This window comes from Ahaetulla prasina, chromosome 2 (assembly GCF_028640845.1).
Source record: "Ahaetulla prasina isolate Xishuangbanna chromosome 2, ASM2864084v1, whole genome shotgun sequence".
NCBI lineage: Eukaryota > Metazoa > Chordata > Lepidosauria > Squamata > Colubridae > Ahaetulla > Ahaetulla prasina.
Window position 1 is genome coordinate 105,617,497 of NC_080540.1, and position 24,405 is coordinate 105,641,901.

At 39.9% G+C, this 24,405-nt stretch overlaps 1 protein-coding gene across 2 annotated transcripts in view; it reads left to right on the top strand.

The window, feature by feature from the left end:
- The window catches only part of NEURL1B (neuralized E3 ubiquitin protein ligase 1B), a 253,824-nt gene that overhangs the window by 172,504 nt on the left and 56,915 nt on the right, over positions 1-24,405 (top strand). Inside the window, exon 1 of one of the 2 annotated variants that reach the window (XM_058166274.1) lies at positions 19,514-19,790. The exons of the other annotated variant lie outside the window; for it this stretch is intronic. Within the exon in view, the coding sequence (XP_058022257.1) occupies positions 19,760-19,790 (31 nt within the window). The 5' untranslated portion in view covers positions 19,514-19,759. Of the gene's footprint in view, positions 1-19,513; positions 19,791-24,405 lie in introns of those variants that run through there. 2 annotated transcript variants of the gene reach the window in all.

Here is a 24,405-nt window from a genome sequence, read left to right on the forward strand (position 1 = left end):
TACTTCTGATTCTTTATTACCTCTTGAATGTCCTCTTGAACCTTTAAAGCGTTCCATGGCTTAGGACCGGGGTATTTACGGGATCGCTTTCTGCCACCATTTGCCTCCCACCGACCCGTGCGCTCCCACAGAAGGCCCTACTCCTGGGGCCGCCAGCCGACATTGTTTGGCGGGCGGCACCCTGAGAAGGCCCTACTCCTGGGGCCGCCAGCCGACATTGTTTGGCGGACGGCACCCTGAGAAGGCCCTACTCCTGGGGCCGCCAGCCGACATTGTTTGGCGGACGGCACCCTGAGAAGGCCCTACTCCTGGGGCCGCCAGCCGACATTGTTTGGCGGACGGCACCCTGAGAAGGCCCTCTCTGTGAGCGTCTGGTCGATGGGAGGCATAAGGTAACAGCAGGCGGTCTCGTAAGTACCGGGTCCTAAGCCATGGGCGCTTTAAAGGTGGTACCCAGGATCTTGAAGCGCACCCGAAAGACTACAGGAAGCCAGTGCAGACTAGGGAGCAGTGGTGTTACGTGGGAGCCACGAGCGGCTCCCATTACCACTCGCGCAGCTGCATTCTGGACTAACTGCAGCCTCCGGGTGCACCTCAAGGGCAGCCCCATGTAGAGAGCATTGCAATCAGATATAATTGTTCTTAAAATATATATGGCAGTACTGGTTGTATTATCTGCATGTTCAATGGAGTAAAGCTATTTGGTTTATTAAGTCAATAAGTATATGAAATAATATGTTGCCATCAGTTTAATGATTGTAACCAGCTGTAACATATATTCAGTATGATTTTAGAAGCTGGTATTCAGTTATGGTATAGTTGGATTAACCTACATTTGGCAGACAAAACAATAGGAGCTATTCATATACTGCCTAGTACTGTGTCATTAATACACAAATAAGAAATCCTTGTTTCTTATTTTCATCTGATTTTTTCTTATAATATTTAAAAATAATTATTTAATTTGAATGATATTAAGAGAGACTTAAGTTATGCTATTTATTTGAATTGAAAAATCAAACCTATATTTTGGATATGAGAAACAGAGTCTACATGGAATCTCAGTTTGAATAATTACTGACATAGATTGTGCAATTGTGTCTGTCTGTCTGTCTGTCTGTCTGTCTGTCTGTCTGTCTGTCTGTCTGTCTGTCTGTCTGTCTGTCTGTCTGTCTGTCTGTCTGTCTGTCTGTCTGTCTGTCTGTCTGTCTGTCTGTCTGTCTGTCTGTCTGTCTGTCTGTCTGTCTGTCTGTCTGTCTGTCTGTCTGTCTGTCTGTCTGTCTGTCTGTCTATCTATCTATCTATCTATCTACCTAACTAACTAACTAACTAACTAACTAACTAACTAACTAACTAACTAACTAACTAACTAACTAACTAACTAACTAACTAACTACCTAACTAACTAACTAACTAACTAACTAACTAACTAACTAACTAACTAACTAACTAACTAACTAACTAACTAACTAACTAACTAACTAACTAACTAACTAACTAACTAACTAACTAACTAACTATCTATCTTCTTAGCATTTCCCCGCAAGTAGGAGTTCCTTTTTCTCCCCAACCGGATCAAAGTCCATCCATTGGTTGAGGCAGAAATTCACTGACCAGCTTTTCACTTGAGCCTGACATCATAGGTTGAAAGACTTAATGTCGGCTGGCGGCCCCAGAGGGCCTCCCCTGTGGGGGCTCCTTCCCTCTGGAACGAACTTCCCCCAGGACTTCGTCAACTCCCTGATCTCCGGACCTTTCGCCGCGAGCTGAAGACCTATTTATTTTGCCACGCTGGACTGGCATAAATTTTTATTATCAGTATTTTAATTGGGGTTTTATGGTTTTATTTTAATTATGGGCCAAATTTAATAAGTTTTTTATCACTGCTTTTATTGTATTGTATTTATTGACTGTCTTTTTTACTTATATTTTATATTTATATTTATATTTTATTAGATTTTTATACCGCCCTTCTCCCGAAGGACTCAGGGCGGTGTACAGCCAGAATAAAATACAGAATATATACAATTAAAAGAATTTAAAATAAACTATTACTAAACGGCCGATAATTTAAAAGATTTAAAAATTTAAAATATTACTAAAACCCCAATTTAAAATCAACTATTTATGCCAGTCCTGCTTGAATGAATAAATATGTTTTTAGCTCACGACGAAAGGTCCGAAGATCAGGCACTTGACGTAAGCCAGGGGGGAGTTCGTTCCAGAGCGTCGGTGCTCCCGCAGAGAAGGCCCTACTCCTGGGGGCCGCCAGCCGACATTGTTTGGCGGACGGCACCCTGAGAAGGCCCTCTCTGTGAGAGTGTACGGGTCGATGGGAGGCATAAGGTAACAGCAGGCGGTCTCGTAAGTACCCGGGTCCTAAGCCATGGAGCGCTTTAAAGGTGGTAACCAGGATCTTGAAGCGCACCCGAAAGACTACAGGAAGCCAGTGCAGACTACGGAGCAGTGGTGTTACGTGGGAGCCACGAGCGGCTCCCATTACCACTCGCGCAGCTGCATTCTGGACTAACTGCAGCCTCCGGGTGCACCTCAAGGGCAGCCCCATGTAGAGAGCATTGCAATAATCCAGCCGAGACGTAACCAGAGCGTGAGTGACTGTGCATAAGGCATCCCGGTCAAGGAAGGGACGCAACTGGCGAACCAAGCGAACTTGGTAAAAGGCCCTCCTGGTGACGGCCGCCAGATGTTCATCAAAGGACAGCCGACCATCCAGGAGGACGCCCAAGTTGCGAACCACCTCCTTTGGGGCCACTAACTCGCCCCCAACGGTCAGCTGACTGTATTGGGGTGCCGGCATTCACAGCCACTCCGTCTTGGAGGGATTGAGCTTGAGCCTGTTTCTCCCCATCCAGACCCGTACGGCTTCCAGGCACCGGGACAGCACTTCGACCGCTTCGTTGGGGTGGTCCGGGGTGGAAAAGTACAGCTGGGTGTCATCAGCGTACAGATGATAACTCACCCCGAAACCACTGATGACCTCACCCAGCGGCTTCATGTAGATGTTGAACAGGGTAGGCGAGAGAATCGACCCCTGAGGTACCCCACAAGTGAGGCACCTCGAGGACGACCTCTGCCCCCCTGTCAACACCGTCTGCGACCAGTCGGAGAGATAGGAGGAGAACCACCGATAAACGGTGCCTCCCACTCCCAATCCCTCCAACCGGCGCAGCAGGATACCATGGTCGATGGTATCAAAAGCCGCTGAGAGATCTAATAGGACCAAGGCAGAGGAACAACCCCTGTCCCTGGCCCTCCAGAGGTCATCCACCAACGCGACCAAAGCCGTCTCCGTGCTGTAACCGGGTCGGAAGCCGGATTGGAACGGGTCTAGATAGACAGCTTCCTCCAGGTGCCATGCAACCACACTCTCTACAACCTTCGCTAAAAAGCGAAGGTTGGAGACTGGACGATAATTTCCCAAAATAGCTGGGTCCAGGGAAGGCTTCTTCAGGAGAGGTCTCACCACCGCCTCCTTCAAGGCGGTGGGGAAAACCCCTTCAACCAAAGAAGCATTTATAATCTCCTGGAGCCAGCCTCGTGTCACTTCCTGAGCAGCCAGTACTAACCAGGAACGACACGGGTCCAGTAAAAACGTAGTTGCATGCAACCTCCCCAGCAACCTGTCCACGTTCTCGAGAGCCACAGAATCAAACTCATCCCAAATAACCTCAACAAGACGAGTCTCTGCCCCCTCGGCTGAAACATCGCAATCATGGTCCAAGCCATCATGAAGCTGAACGATTTTATCATATAGATAACCATTAAACTCCTCGGCTCGTCCCTGCAGGGGGTCATCCCGTCCCTCCTGTTGAAGGAGGGAACGGGTCACCCGAAACAGGGCGGCCGGACGGTTATCTGCCGATGCAATGAGGGTGGAAACGTAGAAACGCTTCGCCTCCCTCATTGCCACTAGGTAGGTCCTAGTAAAGGACCTCACTAATGTCCGATCAGCCTTGGAACGGCTGGACCTCCAAACACTCTCTAGGCGTCTTCTCCGGCGTTTCATCTCTCTCAGCTCCCCGGAGAACCAGGAGCCAATTGAGATCTACGCCGGGTCAGAGGCCGCAAAGGCACGACACGGTCCAAAGCCCCAGCCGCGGCCCGTTCCCAAGCCGCAACCAGTTCTTCAGTCGTGCCGTGGGTAAGATCCTCAGGAAACGGCCCAAGCTCCGTCAGGAACCTCTCCGGGTCCATCAGGCGCCTGGGACGGAACCAACGCATCGGCTCCGTCTCCCTGCGGTGGTGAGCAGCGGTTCGAAAGTCTAGGCGAAGGAGAAAATGATCTGACCATGACAACGGTTCTTTCACTATATCTCCTAAATCCAGATCATTTACCCACTGACCAGAGATAAAAATCAAGTCTAGCGCGCCTCCCCCAATGTGTGTAGGGCCATCAGTTACTTGAATCAGGTCCAAGGCCGTCATGGAGGCCTGGAACTCCTGAACCACTGTTGATGACAAGCCGGCCGATGGCAAGTTGAAATCTCCCAAGACCAAAAGTCTGGGAATCTCAACCGCCACGCCAGCAAGCACCTCCAGTAGTTCAGGTAGGGCTGTAGTCACGCAGCAAGGAGCCAGGTACGTGATCAACAACCCCATCTGATTTCGATGGCCCCACTTCACAAGGAGGGATTCACAGCCAGCTATCTGAGGAACAGTGGACTCCCTCGGCTCCAGACTTTCTCTAATCACAACCACCACCACCCCTACCCTGGGCCCTCGGCTGATGGAATGCGCGGAAACCCAGAGGGCACAGTTCAACCAGGGGTACACCCCCTTCTGTGCCCAGCCAGGTCTCCGTATTGCCCATAAAGTCCGCAGACTCCCTCTGAATCAGATCACAAATCAGGGGAGCCTTATTAACCACGGACCGGGCATTGCAGAGCATCAGCCGTAGACCCAAGCTCTGAGGATCTTGACCATCCGGGGAACGAGTGAGGACTGGGGGGCCGGAGCACGTGATTGCCTTTAGACATCGGCCACGTGCTCCCAAAGAACGATACGGCCCCCTGCCTCCGCCATATCTGCCCCTCCCACTTACCGTACAGATGGAATGATACTCTTTGCTCTGTTCAGACCCCTCCCCCCTGTCTTCGGACCAGCTAAAATAGTGTCGTGAGCACGCGCTAGGACTGGACATACCCTCCCCGACGGGTTTCCCCCAACACCCGCCTTTACCCTCCCTCCCCTTAAAAATTGTTTATCTAAAAAAAACCAAAGTTTCTTTCTTGACGCATACCATCTCTCTGGGTCCCAAAACCCATCATTGAGATAGGCCCCCGATAACGTAGAGGGCCATTTCTGCGAGGCGGAGACCCTCGCAGATATGGAGTTCTGACGAAGAATAAATCATGTCTCGTGTCGGGCATAATTGGCGCAGAAATGAGTTTATCCCTAAACGCAGATGATGATAAAGCAGTCATATTCGGAACTGATGACAAAAGTCCCACAGATGGTAGAAGACGATGGATGTTCTCACATGGAGTCCCCTTTCAGGATAGTACAAAATATTCAAAGATGTTAAAGATGTTAAAAATTGCCGATGCCAGCATCCTCCCCCATTTACCACCAACCACGCTCCAGAGTCCAGGGGAGAGTCCGGGGGGGGGGGGGGGAGGACCAAGCTCCAGAGTCTAAACTCCCCATTCTCCTCATTCAAACTCCAGAGACTAGGGGAGAAAAAGGGGGATCTCCATGACTGAGTATGAGTCCAATCACACCATCGCTGCAAACGACCCACTCTAACAGTCTTATCCGGTCCAGAAAGAATCCAGGAAAAGGGAGAAAAAGGAGGAAAGAGCCTGCTGCCGTCGCTGCCGCTAAGAAAGCTCCTACATCGCCACTACATCGCCTACTTGGCTGTGAACCGCCCTGAGTCCTTCGGGAGAAGGGCAGTATACAAATTAAATTATTATTATTATTATTATTATTATTATTATTATTATTATTATTATTATTATTATTATTATTATTATTATTATTATTATTATTATTTCACCAGGACTGTCTTAAAGAATTGCTTTTCTTTTTAATTCTGGTGAGCTCATGCTTGTGTCATCAATGATCCAACTAACCAGGTTTTGTGTAAGCCTCTTTTCTGAACTGATTTCAGTTTTTCTAGCATCAGGCTCTTGTGTTGTACTTTAAGTATTTGTATTAAATATCTAAAATATTTAAGCTTAGAACTACTTATCAGTGCTTCCAGTGAGTGATCTGGATTTGCTTTAGTATTAAACTATTTGTTCTTCCTGTGGTATAAGCAGTGGTGGGATTCAGCCAGTTCGCACCACTTTGGGAGAACCGGTTGTTAACTTTCTGAGCAGTTTGGCAAACTGGTTGTTGGAAGAAAGCATTAGGACAGAGAACCGGTTGTAAATCACTTGAATCCCACCACTGGGTATAAGGTATTCTCATCAATGTTATCCAGCATCACAATTCAAATATTTTTTTCCACAGCCATATATTACAATTTTAAAAAAATAAAAACTTTGACATAAGTACATTTTTTGGCATTTTGAAATTTTGTTTAGACCCCTATACATCAGCTACTGCTTGGATCAGGTTGCTCTTTATTTTTTTCAATACTATTCTTTCAGAATTTTTTTTACCAACTGTGCATCTACTTAAAAATGAGATTAAGATCGCAAGATTTGTCCTTGAAAAATCCATACTTATTTGTGGTAATTGTACTCCTTTTAACATGCTTATGTTTATGATATAATCTAGAATCCTAAGACTCTGGGATATACATATATGCATATATACATACATATATCGATACAAATACATATATACTGAATGTCATCGCCTGCACAGCAAAAACCAGCAGTTCTATTCCATGCTGTTTATTTAGATTTAAATGCTGCTCCAGAACAAGTCTCAGTAGTTCACAATTTAAAACAACAAAATACAATATAAAATATATAAAATCAGCATCCATCTGACAATGTTGTCTCTCTCCCTCTCTCTATTATGGCAGTTGCTCCATCAAGTAGTTGCTATTGGTATTAAATTATATATGCTCTTGCTTTTCTGTACTAAGAGCTCATCTTGTGTATTTCACATTCCCTGAACATTAGTATACAAACAATGAAGGCCAAAAACTTTATAAGGCAGTGAGGTTTTTTTATTATTATTATTTGAGTATTTAAATAGTTTAAACGGGATGCTATGGCTCAGTGGCTAAGACGCTGAGCTTGTAAATCAAAAGGTCAGCAGTTCAGCGGTTCAAATCCCTAGTGCCGCGTAATGGGGTGAGCGCCCATTACTTGTCCCAGCTTCTGCCAACTTAGCAGTTCGAAAGCATGTAAAAAATGCAAGTAGAAAAATAGGGACCACCTTTGGTGGGAAGGTAACAGTGTTCCATGTGCCTTTGGCATTTAGTCATGCCGGCCATATGACCATGGAGACGTCTTCAGACAGCGCTGGCTCTTTGGCTTTGAAACAAAGATGAGCACTGCCCTGTAGAGTCGGGAACAACTAGCACATATGTGCGAGGGGAATTTTTACCTTTTGTTTAATAGGCCTAGTTTCATCAACACACTTTTCTATAATCCACAAGGTTATCGGGGATCCTTAGTTCAATGTTTTAATTTCCATCTCTTCCAAAGTCTGCTAAATAACCTTGCCATTCTTGATTTGCAGTGTCTGAAGCAAAACCAAATCTCTCCTATCCACTAAGATCCTTCCTCTTGGTTGGCAACATGCTTTACAAGCCAGTAGTTTGCTCATTCTCTTGGCCGCATTTTTTCTGCCCTTTGGGGAACCTCCATTAACTTTCATCATGCAAGTGCCCTTTTTTCTTCTTTTAATCTTGTAAAAGCTGCTTCTGTGAGGGCCTGAAAGCTGTTTTGGAGTTCTGGCACCACAGAATATCTTCTATAACTTTTGCTTTCGGTTATTACTCTCATCCAGTTATTCTCACCTAATGCTTTGATGTGTTCCTTTCCACTATGTTGTTGGATTATATTCTCATCCAATACACTGCTCTATTGTCTGGCTTTCTTTTTCCCAATGTCTGCTTCTGTTGTACAGCTTGCTTTCTTTGAACTGATAAATCCTTTTCCATCTTCATCTGCTGAATTGTGGCCACTTACTACTGTAAACCTTCAACTTTTTCGTCAAAGTTTGTACAGATTTGTACCTGCTGCAAACCTATTCAGACTGTTTTTATGGTGAGAGTATGTACACAAACACATACACATACATTTATCCTGCTAAATAACCAGAACTTAATAGATACTTCAGGATCCATTCTCTTTATTTCTCTAGGTGTTTTTTTTAACAGATCTTTATTCTCCTTATTTCTCCAGTTCATTACAGATAGATACAAATCAATGCCTTCAGTCTCTTGAAAAGAGTGTGTTCAATTGGCTACAAAAAGGTAATGACATGTTGAAGGCATTTTTTTTGGGATAGCATATTCATAAGCAAACTGGCATAGCTGAAGCAACATGTTTCAGTTATTACATGAAATTCCCTGTGGCTCCCTTCTGATCATCTCCAGCCACTACATATTTTGAAGTGCTATAGCTTCTTAAAACAAACACCTTATAGTGTGGCTTCTATTGTCTTTTAAAATGATTGTCCATCTTTATTTCAAACTTTTTGTCAAGTTTAGGAAGAATTAAAAAACTGGAGAAAAGTTAGCATATAAACACAATAAGCTAAAATAATATTTATCTGCATCATTGCTTTGTGTTGAGCTCTTTCTTGGTAGAATATTTCCTGTGTGTTTTATATTTTCACAAATAAATATTAGAAAGTTACAGTGCAATGAAAGCTAAAGATTGCAAAAAAGTAAAAGCACTCTCTTCTTCCTGACTTGGAAATGAATTCCAGCAAGGTCTCTGTATACAACTCAAATAACACTAAATTAGCCTATTGGTTCTTTTTTAAAAAAAGACCTCCCAGCATTGCTGATTAAAGGCCAACTCATTTATATTAGCTAAGTTTACTTTACTGTTAAAATATGAAAATATTGACCAGGTAGATATCAATTTTATTATATGAGCTCTCATGATAAAAATGCATGGGAAACACTAAGCAATTTTTGCTGTGTTTTGCACTCTAATTTCTTTCTATGTATTGTAACTACTTGTTTTGATAATATAGATGCACAATCCAGCCTATATGATTTTGATGAACTAGTATTCTGCTTCTTGAGCTCTTTAACAAACTACATCACTTTAAGTGTTTCATCATTTTCAGTATTTTTAGGCTTCCAATACATGTTCTGGAACTCATAAAAGAATGGTACCACTTTGTCTAATAATGGTTCCAGAGTCAAAACAAACAATAATGGTGATAAGGGACATCCCTGTCTTGTTCCTTTCGCAATCTTAATAACTTCTGTCAAACTACCATTTACTATAATCTGTGCTGTTTGCTCTCCATAAATCGCTTTAATTATTCTAATAAAACAGTCTCCAAATTGCATTTTCTCTATTAATTTAAATAAAAAATCCCAATGCAATCGATCAAAGGCTTTCTCTGCATCCAAAAAAATAAGTGCCGCTGAAGTATTCTTCTTTTCCAAATATTCCAATATATTAATAATCTGTCTAACATTATTCCTCATCTGCCTCCCTTTTATAAAACCAGATTGATCAGTATGAATTCTTTGTTGTAAAACTAACATTAATCTATTTGCTATTATTTTTACAAAAATCTTATAATCATTATTTAAAAGTGAAATCGGCCTATAGTTACCAGGTTTAGAGCAGTCTTGCTCCTCTTTCGGTATCAGTGAAATAAAAGATGTTTTCCATGACGGGGGTATTCCCACTCCTAATTGTATCTGATTAAATAATTCTTTAAGTGGGCCTAATATTTCATATGAAAATAGAGGGAATTAAGATTAGACAATATGAGTACAAAGTTAGAGCTTTTGCAGATGATGTAGTGGTTACGTTAATGAATCCTATAAATTCAAGTAGATTTTTGTTGGAAGTAATTGATAAATATGGAAAGGTATCAGGATTTAAAATAAATCAGAAAAAAACAAAAGTGATAATTAAAAATATGTCTATACAACAGAAACAAAAACTAGAGGAAATGACAGGATTTGAGGTAGTAAAAAAGGTTAAATATTTAGGGGTCTATATTAGCTCATCGAACAAGAAACTTTATAAGAATAATTATGACTTGCTATGGCAAAAAGTTCAGAATGATATGAATGGCTGGAAGAAATTGCAGTTATCCCTATTGGGAAGGATTGCGGCTATTAAAATGAATGTGTTACCTAGATTTTTGTTTCTGTTCCAGATGATACCTATAATTAAAAAGGATAAAAATTTGGAAGATTGGCAGAGTGGGATTAATAAATTTATATGGCAGGGTAAAAAGGCGAGGTTAAAATGAAAATAATACAGGATTCACGGAAAGAGGTGGTTTAAGAATGCCTAATTTTAAACTATATTATGAAGCAGTAACCCTCTCAGTAATAAGTGACTGGTTTAACTTAACAGAGGAAAGAATTTTGAATATAGAAGGTTATGACTTGTTATATGGATGGCATGCGTACTTATTTTATGGAAAAAAGTGGATAGGGCTTTTAAGAATCATGTGTTGAGAAGTGCTCTTTATGGTCTGGAATAAATATTCCTATAAATTAGATTATAAGATTCCTATATGGGCGAGCCCTAGACATGCAATAGAGAATATAAATATAGAACAGAAACAGGAAATGATTACATATAAAGAACTTTTGTATGCTGAAGGAGGTAGATTGCAATTAAAATCATTACAGGTATTAAATGAAGAAGGAGGAATTATACTTGGTTTCAATATGGGCAAATAAGTGCTAGATGGAAAGAAGATCAAAAATTGGTATAATGCAAAGGAGGAAAATTTAATAAAGCAAATTAGAAATCAGACCCAGGAGCATATAAAGAGATTGTATAATGTGTTGCTTGAAATAGATTCGAAAAGGATTTGGTAAAGGATTGTATGATAAAATGGGCACAGAATATTCAGGAACCAATAATGTTGGAAACATGGGAGAAAATTTGGGTTAGAAATGTTAAGTTTACACAAGCACAGAATTTAAGGGAAAATTTTTATAAGATGTTTTATAGATGGCATTTAGATCCCAAAAAATTATCATGTATGTATCCTAATATCCAAGCGAAATGTTGGAGGTGTGATTGTGATGATGCTACATATTTTCATATTTGGTGGACTTGCAAGAAAATTAAGGTCTTTTGGATAAGAATTTGGTGGATTATTCAAAATGTACTGAAGAAGAAGATAAAGTTCCTGCCACAATTTTTCCTTTTGGGAATTATAATGGATTGTACAGGGATTGAGACTAAATTGATTTTGAACTTAATAACAGCAGCAAGACTGTTGATTGGACAATACTGGAAGAAGAAGAGATACCTACAATAGAAGAATGGATATTGAAAGTTATTAATTTGACTGAGATGCCTAAAACCTCAGCGATTATAAAAGACAATACGCAGGAAAGATATTTAATTGAATGGAAAAAATGGATTGATTATCTACAAAACAGATATCAGATTAAGAAATATCAGATTGCCTTTGAATAATTAGAAAGTTATTTTATGTAATGGGGAGGGGGTTGGGAGACGAAAAGCTTTGGATGTGGTTATTTGGATTGGACTTTACCTTGTGATTGACCCGGTAAGCCGGGGTGGGGAGGAGGGGAAAAAGGGGAAAATGTTTGTTTTTTTTTTTTTGGGAGGGAGGGGGAAAAAAGGGGGAAAATGTTTTTGTTTTTTTTAAAACTCTTTCAATAAAAAAAAAAAAAAAAAAAAAAAAAAAAAAGAATGGTACCACTTTGTTACTAATTGAAGACCACCAAAAAGGATCTATAACTTTAATGAGTAAATTGCTTAAACTACTCATCAAAAGTAGGGGAATCACTGCAAAGAAACAAAGCCAATTAGAATTCAACATATTTGAATTCAAAAGGGCAAGGTGGATTAGCATTTCCAATTTTTATATTGTATTGTCGTGCAAGTTGTTTGACGTGGATTACACAATAGGTTGCATCTCCTTAAAGTCCAGCTTCCTCTATAGAAAGGGCAAGATTTCCAGATGGTCTGCATCTCTGGACAGACACAAACAGAAACAAACAATTTATAAGAGATCATGCAATCAAAATTAATGTATTGAATGTCTGGGTTAAATATAGGAAAGCATGAGCCCAGATTTCCCCCCCCCCCGTTTCATTATTAAATGTTTGTTTTTAATAAAGAGGAAAACATAAATTTGCTTGGTGCAAAGGAAACAATGGATTTAGATTGCAAAATACGATTATTAATAAGATGGGAAGAATATTTTTGAGGCTCTTATTTCCCAGTGAGTGGTCTTTTCATCTGACTGGTTTTAATGCATTCAGATATGTAGTGTGGTATCAAAAGAATTTCAGGAATAAGGGGCAACCCTTACAGGCTTGGTTGAATTGGAGAATCTTATAACATGTAATTTGGAACATCTGCTGGGCCTTATTTATAAATTGCTGGTGAAATATGATTCAAAAACAAAACAACTCAAAGATTGTATGGACAAATGGATGCAAAATTTAGAAGTGCAGAATGGGAATTTCAGTAGAAGAATATTATATTTGCCCTGAATGTTAGCTGAAAGAAAATTAGTATTAGATGGTTTAATGTTGTAAACTATACTTAACTTGTATAATTCTAATCACTAAAATGGACAATTCTTTTTCTAAAAAAATCTGGAAATGTAATCAGTTTTCAGATCATCTATATATATAAAAGTGAAAACTACTCACACTGTAATCATAAAATCTCCAGAACCGTAAAGCCTACAAACTTGAAATTTGCCACGTATGTTCCTCTTGGCTTTTAGGTGCGCACTAAGAAAGGATTTTTCGAAATGACCATCACAGCATTAGCATTTTTTATATTATGATTAACATAATATAGAACTAAGGAGTTCTACTCCCCCTCCCCACCTGAAAAGAGATCTCTTCCAAATGCAAAACACAAGCAGAGGGTAGGAGTTTCACTTTCACTTTTACAGCAGGAAGCAGCTTTAATGCAGAACACTTGAGCTAAGCCAGGGCCAGGCTTGTTGTTGCTCACACAGCAAATACTGTTTCACTTTCCAAACAGCCCTCTGATGCTAAGGAATTCTATTCCCCTTCCCCAGCTGAAAAGAAATCTCTTCCAAATGCAAAACACAAGCAGAGGATAGGAGTTTCACTTCAGTTTTACTTTTACAGCAGCAATCAGGGGATAGGATAGGGGAGGCTTCTGTGGGGCAAGGCTCCAGGAGAGAAGATAGGATAGGAGATGTTTCTGTAGGACAAGGCTGAGAGAGAGAAGGGGGATAGGATAGGATAGGGTTCTGTGGGGTAAGGCTGAGGGAGAGAAGGGGAGAGGAAATGCTTATCATAACTACTTATTAATTTTCAAGCTGTAGGTGTCGATTTATCAAGCCCAATCACATAGTTTCGTAGCGAAGCACGGGTATCCAGCTAGTTCTTTCATATCTGGTGGCAGTATTGTAAAGATCAGCAATTCTGGGAAATGACTTATATCAAAATGAAACAAATCTTGAAAATTGAATTAAATTCCCATTTCAACCTGCAATGTTTTTATTAAACTTTACTATATGATATATTCCCTCAAAGTATATTGAATGAGCTTTATACAGATTTTGTTGTTGTTTGATTTCAATTGATGAATGACTAACCAAGTTGTAGCAGTAAGGTTCAGTGACTAGGACAGTTTTGTATCTTAAAAGTAAATCTGACCCAGAATCTTACTCAAATTGGAAACCATTGCTAGACCACAATTTAATACATGGATTCGTACCAAATCCAGATTTTGGATTTCTCTACGCTTGGAATCTACAGCTCAGTTTGTAGGGTTTCCAAATCAGAACAGACCTTTAGAAGTATAAATAGTATTTACTGTAGTGTATAATCTCAATTAGTGATTTATACAGTGATTACACATATATGTGGACATGATCACTGATATTTATACTTTGCTTAGACCCTCATAGCAATTTTCATTGATATAACGCATCCTATGTGTTCAGTTTTTCACAGCTAACAATATATTGGGAAACATCACCATGCATTTGTAAATACTTGTTGATTCAATTTGTATTTTATACTTTTATCTCCTTTCCTGGTTTGTTTTTCCTGCTTATTTATATAATCTTATTGAAAAATTATGTAACATTTTATAAAAGATATACTTTAAAAAGAGTTCAACATCCTCAATCAGCTGCAGAATGTTAGCTGATTTTTGAATGCAGAAAACAAAAGGTATGGATGAGAAGGGTGGACAAGAAATGAAATGTACTTCGGACTGTAATACTTAGTATGAACACTCTATAATGTATCTTCTGCTGCAAGACTATTTATACAAACCATTTCAGACTAGAGAAATTTTGTTCGCCTGATGTGCTAAAACCATAATGTGACATCTCTCTCTCTTCTCCATGGTAATAGAACATTTAGAAGTACTGCTTTGAATCATCATGTTTAAATGGCATTTCATGCTAATTACTTATTAAATTTGGATGGCTTATGATTATGCTGTTGATGCTATATTCAAGCAGTTCTGTTGTAGATGCTGAAAATATTCATGGCTTCCTCATATGAAAAATATATAATGTCTGTTCCATTTATAATGTTTTTTAAATCTAACATTTTGGTGATGCCTATGGCTTGTGGTGCCTATCAAGTTTTGTTCTCCATTTGACTGTTCAAAATTTGTTCAGATTCTTTTAATTTTAATTTGAAGCAAAATCTGAAGAATGTTTCTAGGCTCTTTGTGGGGCTTATAGATATATTTAAAGTATAAATGTATAAACCATTGCATGGTAAATGATAAACCACTGCACCCAAATGAATACATTTATATTGATATAAAATGGTTTTATCAAAAGAAATGTTGGAGCAACAATTCAGGTTGCTATTTTTATTTCTAAATATGCAAAATATAATAGAGATGAATAAACTTAATTCAGGGACATATTTATAAAATTACAGAGATACTACTTTAATTTCATGCCTATTTATATCCTTGTTTCAATAATATTTCATTATTATTTGAATTAAGCTTCTGTCTTTATCCAAGCTTTGTTAACAAAAGGTGAATTGTTTCATGACTTTGAGCAAATTTTGCTTTCCAAAATGTCGGGTTCTGGTTTTTTTTACCAAAAATAAATTTCTTCCTGAAAAGTTAAGTTCATTGTATAGAACTAATATTAGTATTAGAAGATGTGAAAATCCTCATATATTGCAAGTATTAAATAAATACCTTTCTGAATAACTCTTTTAATTTTTTAAGGGTCTAGATGAAAATTACAAAGTAGAAATATAAAGTGTGGAGTGCATTCTTCCAGGCTTCATTTTTTTAAAAAAAACAATGGGGCTTGTATAAAAAGAAACTATGTGGTTTATTTATTTGTTTGGAAAACAGCTACAAACTGTTTTTTGTACACACAGTGTTTATTAAGCCTCATAATGTATCTCTCATCTACTTCTTTCAAAGTGTGTAATAGCTATAGGGGATTTTCTCTTCTGTAATGACCCCTATGTTTTTAATGAAGAATATTTTCCTATCTCCACTTACCTTTTCCCTATACCTTTTCTTTCCTAGAGATTTATTTGGTTGCTGTATAAAACTGCTTTGGCCAAGTTTCATTGTATTAATTCAGATTCTACAACACAGGTGGCAGCATCTAGCCAATTTTGGCTGATGTTGAAAGAAAAAATAGTAAGATTGTACCTGGCTGGTACTTAGGAGGATACTACCAGGAAATCTCAGGGCTGTAGGCAGAAGGGCAAAATTGGAAAAAAAAAAATCTTGAAGAGACAATGGTAAAGCACCTTGGTATTTTTGTCAAGAAGACCAGATGATCATGTCCATGTAAAGCCAGAATGTGAGAAATATTCACTCCTATGCATATATTCTGCCTCCCCACCCACCATCAAAATGTCCCAGGAAAAATGCTCATGCTTTTAACTTATAAAACTGTAACACTGACTTCTCTTATTTTGGAAAGAAATAACTGAGTTGATTTAAACTAGTATCAGGCAAAAAAACACACACCATACCAACCAAAATATACCGTATTTCCCTGAAAATAAGACCCTGTCTTATATTTTTTTGAACCCTGAAATAAGTGCTTGGCCTTATTGCTATGCACTCAAAAGCCCAATTGGGGTTATTATCAAGGGATGTCTTATTTTGGGGGAAATAGGGTAGTCATATATTTACAGTACTGACAATTGTTGCTAATGAGATGCTTTTGATCTGGCAATTTTTCCATGCACCGATGTAATGGTTGCCTGGATTAGTGAGATTAAATATTAAATTGTTAGATAACATAGTATATATGTAATTCTGTGTCATGCTGTATAGTATCAAATCACATCCTCAAGAACTCTATGATTGAGACTCTGGTGTTTTTTATTTGGCATATTATCTAATATTTAATAATACTTGCTTACGGGTTGATGCAACCTAAAGAACTCAGTCATATTAATGTTTGAAGCCACTCAAATTCTCAGTAATTCTAATGAGAAACACTGGAGTTGAGTTTCCCAGTCTAGGAATTGCTGTGCCAATGCATTTGGAAGGTACCAAGTTGGGACCAGCTATAGAACAGGGGTCCCCAACCCCTGGGCCATGGATCAGTACTGTTCTGTGACCTACTGTACTTCCCCAAAAATAAGACCCTGTCTTATATTTTATTGAACCCCGAAATAAGCGCTTGACCTTATTTTGGGGGAGGTCTTATTATTTTGGGGCACATGGAGCAAGATGGGGCTCCTTTTGCCATCTTACCTGATTTCCAGCTCTGCATTTAAATATTTTCAGGGAGGGCTTATTTTCGGGGGAAGGCTTATTTTAGCGGATGTGCTCAAAAGCCCGACTGGGCTTATTATCAGGGGATGTCTTATTTTTGGGGAAACAGGGTATTAGGAACTGGGCCGCACAGATGGAGGCCAGCAGTAGAGTGAGTGAGCAAAGCTTAATCTGTACTTGCAGCTGCTCCACAGCATTAGCATTACCCCCTCAGCTCCACCACAGATAATCAGGCATTAGATTCTCATAGAAACATGAACTCTACTGTAAACTATGCCTGTGAGGGATCTAGGTTGTGAGCTCCTCCTCCTCCTCCTTCCCCAGTCCGTGGAAAAATTTACTTCTATGAAACCAGTCCCTAGTGCCAAAAAGGTTGGGGGCCACTGCTACAGAAGACCAGAACAAAATGAATGCAGCTTTATTATGTGCTGCATTTTATCATGCATATTCCCAGTAATTTATTATTAAAATTCATTCTTACGACTTCCTCGATTGAATACCAAACCTTATCTTCAAATAAAGAGCCTAATCTTACTCTATAAGGCTGGAAGCCTATTCACACCAAAATGGAACAAGTCTAGTTGAATGGAATAGGATTATTTTTCTGAATTTAACGTCCATAGGAGATAGTTGTGCACTTAATAGAAAGTAGTATTTAACTTCTAATTAAAAAAAGATAAGGTCACCTTGCACAGAAAACTGAAATATAACTACTGTATCATGTGATACATGTAAAATTATCTGACTAAACCTAAGAGATCCAATTTGGTGTACTAGTTAAAGGAAAAAGCTTAAGGCAGCAGGCTAGAAACTGGGAGACTGAGTTCTAGCCTTATCTTAAGCATGAAACTAGCTGCATATCTGGGTTAGTCAGTCCTTCTCAGCCCAAGAAAGAAGGCAAAGGCAAACCGTTTCCAAAAAATTTGGCCAAGCAAAACTCATGGATAAACCATCAGGAATCAAGACTTAAATGTATAAAAAAAAACAATCTCCCTCCCACACATACTTAACTAGATACTGTAGTACAGCCATTTGACGTAACACAGTATCTTTCCAGTGATAATTTTCACTTTATCACAGCTGATACATTTGCTTTTCTGTAACTATTCAGTTAAAAGCTCAAAAGGCAATGTTTAAGAATCTCGCTGTTATTGAGACATGCAACCACCACAAAGAAATATGTGCACTTCTACTATGCAAAATCAACACAAAAAGTCAATTTACAATTTTTTGGCATTTGTGTACTGACATCTATATGTAAAATTATACAGTTACAGAGTGTTTCACCTCTTATGTCCTTTTAGTGATTTTGATCACCCTAGCTACAATGTCAGGGTTTAAGAATGGCTTCATTTAGCATTCTCAAACTGTTTTATTTCTTTAGTGATCTGTATCTTTTCTAACTGCTGTTTGACTTGCCTCCTCTATGCAGTTCAGATGTAAGTACCACTTGCTCTCAATCAGTCAATCAGAATAGTGCTGGAAGGGGCCTTCTAGTCCAACCCCTGCTCAAGCAGGCGATCCTATACAATTTCAGAAAAATGGCTGGCCACTCTCTTCTTAAAAAGCATCCACAACTTCTGAAGGCAAGCGGTTCCGCTGGTTAATTGTTCTGTTAGCAAGTTTCTCCTTAATTCCCGGTTTCTTCTCTCCTTGATTAGTTTCCATCCATTGTTTCTTGTCTTGCCTTCTGGTGCTTTGGAAAATAAGCTGCTTCTGCTTCTTCTTCTTTGTGGCAACCCCTCACATACTGGAATACTGCTATCTTGTCACCCTTAGTCCTTTTCTGTAGACTGACCATACCCAGTTCCTGTAACCCTCCTTTAAACCTTTTAGTCCCCAGAGCCCAGACCTTTAATCATCTTAGTTGCTTTTCTCTGTACCTTTTCCAATGTCTCAACATCTTTTTTTTTTTTTTGAAATGTGGTGGGTCATAGAGAAAGAGATAGGGAGATCCGTTGTGTTTTTTAAGGAGCGGGTTAGTGGCTGAAATCCGCTGAATTGGAGACGTTTTGTTGAAATACACTTTCATTGAACTGTAAGACGGAGAAGCCGCCTCAAGGCGAGGGTGGACTGAACGAATGGCCCATTCGCCATAACATGCTTCTGGACGCAGATATTCTACAGGCTTCTTTTATGTACACTGAGAGCATATGCACCAAGACAAATTCCTTGTGTGTCCAATCACACTTGGCCAATAAAATTCTATTCTATTCTATTCTTCCCTCGGGCGAGATTACCTGCAAATGATCACCAAGGGGCAGAGAACAACATGCTTCTTCGGTTTCAGAATTGCCCCCCCCCCGCTCCAAATATAGCCTGGGACTGTGAACGATGCTTGGCTTTTCAGCCGAATGTATCTGACCCGAAGGACGCCCATTCCTCCCTCACCCTTGGAGACTAGCTTTCTAAGATACCGGAGGTTGCCCCCCTCCTCAACCAAGTCGACCGTTCCCGCAGCCACCCTGCCTGCCTGCCTGCCTGCTTCCCCTCGCGCGCATTGTGACGACACAATCGCCTATGCTTTTGCTCCTTCGCTTCAGCGCAGCGGTCCCGCCTTACGTTCATGCCAGGCGGCAGGCAGGCGGCTGCCAACTTTCAAACAATGCGTGCACGGCGGACTCCACCCCGGCTGGGCGGAGAAAAGGGTTGGGCTGTCAGCCCTCAGCCAACCCTTCAGAGGAGGCGGCCCCGGCCACGGGGGAGCTGCTGGCTGCCGGGGCTGCATTCAGTGCCGCTCCGGGTTCTGGACAGGGAAACACCGAGCGAAGGAGCAGCCCAGCCGGGAACCGCCGGTGGCCCACTCCGTCCCTGGGGCCGTCAATGGCCCTGATTCAGAGCGCGGTGCAGCTCCGACCACGTCGTACTCGGCAGCCTCCCTCTGAGCGGCGTGAGTGAATGAGGAGGGAGCGATGGGCAACACAGCGCACAAGAGCTTGGCAGGTACTTGGGGCGGGGCGTCGAAGAGCGCCTCGGTCAGTCCCTGCGGAGGTCGCACTGGACCAGGAAACCGCTCCTTTTCCCCTCCCGAGACGAGGATGCTTCCCTTTGGTTGCTAAAGGCTGGGCTGTTCTCTGGTGTCCGCTGAGGTCAGGGGGCGGATTGTGGTCCCCTGCTCTCTTTTCTCCTGGGTGAACGGAGCTACCAGCTCCATGCAAACCTCTGTCCAGCCAAGGGATTTTTTTTTGCATTGCATTGCCCTTGTCACGCGGTCCGCGCGTTGTTGCAGTTCTGGTGGTGCAAATAGCGGCGTTTTCTGGTCGAGTGTGTGTGTGTCTTTGTGCCCCGCCTTTTTTTTTCTTTGTAGCACGTGTTGCTTTTGCTCCTCCAGTTAGAGACTGGACTTCTATCTGTCAGAAATGGTGTAGGTAGGGTCTCCTGCTTAGATGGGGGTGGATTAGAGGACCTTCCAACTCTGTTATTCTGATAAATTAAAACCCTGTGGCCGGAGAATAAGATTGTGTCCGCTACATTCTCGGCTACGATTGAAATAAGTTGTCAAACGTGGATGGTGTGGCTTTTATAAGCTTAGGTTAGGCTATAAAGGAGCTGTAGGGCAGGTAATTTATTTCTATGTATTTCCCCGCAGGTTTTTTTCTTTCTTTCAAAGCTTTGAAGCTTTTTTGTTTTCAAAAACCGTTTCAATTAAATCTCCTTTCCGAATTTAAACGTTATTTCAGGACAGGAAATTGATTTAAATTAGCAGCATTTAGAGACCTCTGTAGTTTATCATTTTCTTCTGTGTGCATGAATAAATTTTCACGAAGTACTCCATCATGCCTCTTGCAATCTATTTTAAGATTTAAATCCATGCAGGTGTATCTAGAGCAAAACCCCAGAAAGCAGGAATAATGGTAGTCAAGGAATAGGTTGGATGCTTCTTACTAATAGCTTTTCAGCTTGCAGAGCATGAAAGAGTCTTGCTTTTGATTTTGAAAAGCTGCTTCCTTTCAAACAGATAATGGTGAAAAATGGGTAGGTAATTTGATGTCAGCAAAGCTTCATATTTTCCTGGTTAAGAAAAAAAAACCCTCTTTAAATTCATTTTGACTTGAAAAGGAGAACTGACACTAGTTTTTTTGAGAATACTGTGTATCAATCCCAGTTAACATGGGCTAGCCACTAGTGTGTAAAATGATACGGGTATTCATGATGTCCTCTTCAAAGACTGTCATCTTTAGCAGGCTTTCATGAATATAAGCTCCCTGATAAATCAGTGCAGTTGGCAGATAAATGTGCTTGAATTGACACACAGGGCTGGGTAGTGTGCGCAGTTGGCAGATTAAACATGTACAAGAGGACAGATGCTGGAACTGGTGGCTTTTGTTCAGCAGCCAAGAGACAGACTGGCAGCAGAAATGGCCAATTTTAGACAGAAAAGGCTTCCTTGGAAAGTAGGGTTTTGTCCTTCCTTTTAAACCTTTGTGTCTCTGTAATAGAATGGACCATGCATTTTTAAAACACAAGCATGTTCAGGATGCCATGTGCTTCCCTCCCAGCCATTAAAATAAAGACAATGAACTTTAGCAGCAGCTGGGAAGCGTTTTGATTCCCTGAAACCCCCTCTCCCAAAAGAAGGCAGGAGTTTTTCTTACAGAACACTCCAAAGGCAGATTTGCAGCTGAATGGAAAAGACACTCATTGCTATTATGAAAACTGAATCTTATTTTTCTTTTGAAAAGTCTATATGGGTCATTATAAGAGAAAATAATATTGAAATATGTTTATAAATCTGGTGCAGTCTATGTCTTGGTTTAAAATACATGGCTCACACAGCCCATATTGTTCTGTGTTAATGAAAAATGAGTTCTGATTTATGCTTGCAAATGGGTAATTGAGTTCCCTCCCTTCTTTCTTTTCAATGGGTAACATGAACAGTTGTTGATGAAGAATTAACAGTATTGGGTTACTGCTTTGAGGTTCGGTGAGCTTGTCCCCTTTTCTTTCCAGCTGCTGGTCTCAATCATTGTTCCTCTTGCTGTTTTTCCTTAAACACGATATTACATTCAGGATATTTCAATTATGGACTCAAAATGCAGGCAAATTGCCAAATTATGGTTACCCCACAAAGCAATTATGAAGGACTCCTGCTGCATGAAGGGGCCCAAAGTTTAATATCTCTTTGGTGGCTTTAGGGTACTCAAATTGGAACAGTACCTGTCTCTAGTCTGACATTTACTTGACATTTATTTTTGTTACTTCTTTCTTATCCTTAGGGTTTGAATTACACATCCAAATAAATTACAGTCACACCCTTCATTCTGCCAGAATGACTGGATGTCATTCACTCATACAGTAGTTGTATAATTGAAATGTGGTTTAGATTTTGAATTAACTCTTGATTTGGAGATGCAATTGAGATAAATTTCTGAAATTGCACCCTATATATGCCCACAGTCTGTGTGCATTACAGTAACATGTGCAATTTGGACAGGTTATTAGTTCTTAATCCAGCCTTACCTCCAAATATGGTTGGGAAGACAGGACAGGTAAAGAAAGTTCTATCTTTGTTATCCTGAGCTTGTTATAGAAAGCACAGGATAGGAGTCTTACAAAGAAATAGATAAAAAGTGACCCATTCTTGCTAACTAAACCATCAATATAGATTTTTCAGATTGTTGTACAAATATAGAAATAAGAGCAACCTTGGACAACACTGATTTTATAAACAGGCTTAATATTAACATGCCCACCACTTGAATAAGCTGTAGGAAATTCAGTTCATTGAACATTTTGGTATGTCCATTAGCAATATAAGAATGGGCAAATAACACTAAATGTGAATATGCCAGTGCTACACAGAGCGATGTGCTATCTATCACATCACACAACTTCAGAAGAGTGGTGGGAGAACAAGACTTTAAAACACCATTTTCAATCCTTTAATGTGGGAAACAATAAGGAGTCCTACACACAACACATGAAGAAGGTTAAAAGGTTAATAAAGCTACTTTTCTCATTCTGCTATGCTTGGCTGCTTATCTTTAGAAAATCAGTTTTAGAGAAGAGCACCTGTGTGAATATTAAAGTTAATTGATAGTTTAAACATTCTTGACTCAAAGGACTCTAAGCTCTTACCGTATCTAGCAAGTATCTTTGTGAATTCACATCTTATATATCATAAGAACTTGAACTACTTGAACATATTATGATATAATTACAATTTTATAATTGTAATTATAAAAACCTATTAAAGGTAAGAGTTGCAGTGTGTTGATTCCATTCTGAATTTGACTGTCATATATATTATGTATAATACTCTGCACTCAGATTGAATGGAAACTTCAGTGTCTGAGTTGTAGAAGTGTTCAAATCTGTTCAACATTTTATTGGATAGTATGTTTTAATGTACTATGCTATTTTGCATTATATAGGTGTTTTGTTTTTTATATACTATTCAGAGTCAAATAGTTTGAGTTGGGCAGCCATATAAATACATAAATGCACAGATCAACAAACAATATTCATACTTGCAAATATCCATGCACTTTAACTTTTGTTTTTTAACCTGCTCTGATACCATTTATTAATAATGCTGAGAAAATGTACATGCATGTTTTGAAATAGATTTGCACAATTCTTAGTATGTTTGAAAAAACATTTGCATTGGAGTGGGGCAGTTTATGTTTATGAAATAAATAAATTCCTAGATTTTGCATAATTAAATTCTTAGCCCTTTTGAAATTGCAGGGAGATAAAGAAAAGCATGTAATTCACAGAAGATTTCAAATGAAAAAGAGTATTTGAATTGCATTAATGTAATGTATTTATTACAATTCTGTTTTTGACATGCAAACAGTTTTATAAGATTCTAGACAATCTGTGACCTTTTGGGTCAAGGCTGACCAGTATGATGTGAGGGCAAGCTTCTCATGTTCACCTAGAAGATTCCAGGGACCGTTATAAATGAGGATCACATGTTATTTACGAGATATGCCTTACCTGAACAGGGAGACACAGGTAGGCAAAAAGTCTTTGGGAGCACCAGCGACTTCCAATTTCCTGCCAGCTTTCTCATTGAATTTCCTTGTGGGAAGCTGGCAACGAGCATCAGAAATTCCCTTTTCTCTTCTCTTCTCTTCCTTTCCCTTCCCATAGGAAGAGAAGACGCAAGGGATTGCTCAAGTGACTGGGAAACTTGAAAACAAGGATCAGTACTAGCAGCACTGAACTAACCACGAATTCCCCAAATTTCATTCCCTCACAAATAAGTGCTCCCACTGTTTTTTAAGTTAGCCCATTTGAGGAACCTATGGTGCTAAAGTTTTGTCCTATGGTGTACCATTTTACTGAAAGGCTATAGACACAAGAGTTTAATAGTAATATATAGTAGATGACATATGCATCCCACATTCTCTAGTTATGCAAACCCCCGCACACATACACACATGGTATAGGTAGTGTTGATGCTCCATATGAAATGTGCTTTTTCGTTCAAGTGGCGTCTTTGTATTTTACCCTAACAGTTGGTGGAGTGTTAGAAATTCTTCTGTGCATCTTTAAATTCTTGGACCAGCTCCCATATAAAGATGCCAAGGGTGTTTAGAATGATTGTGCA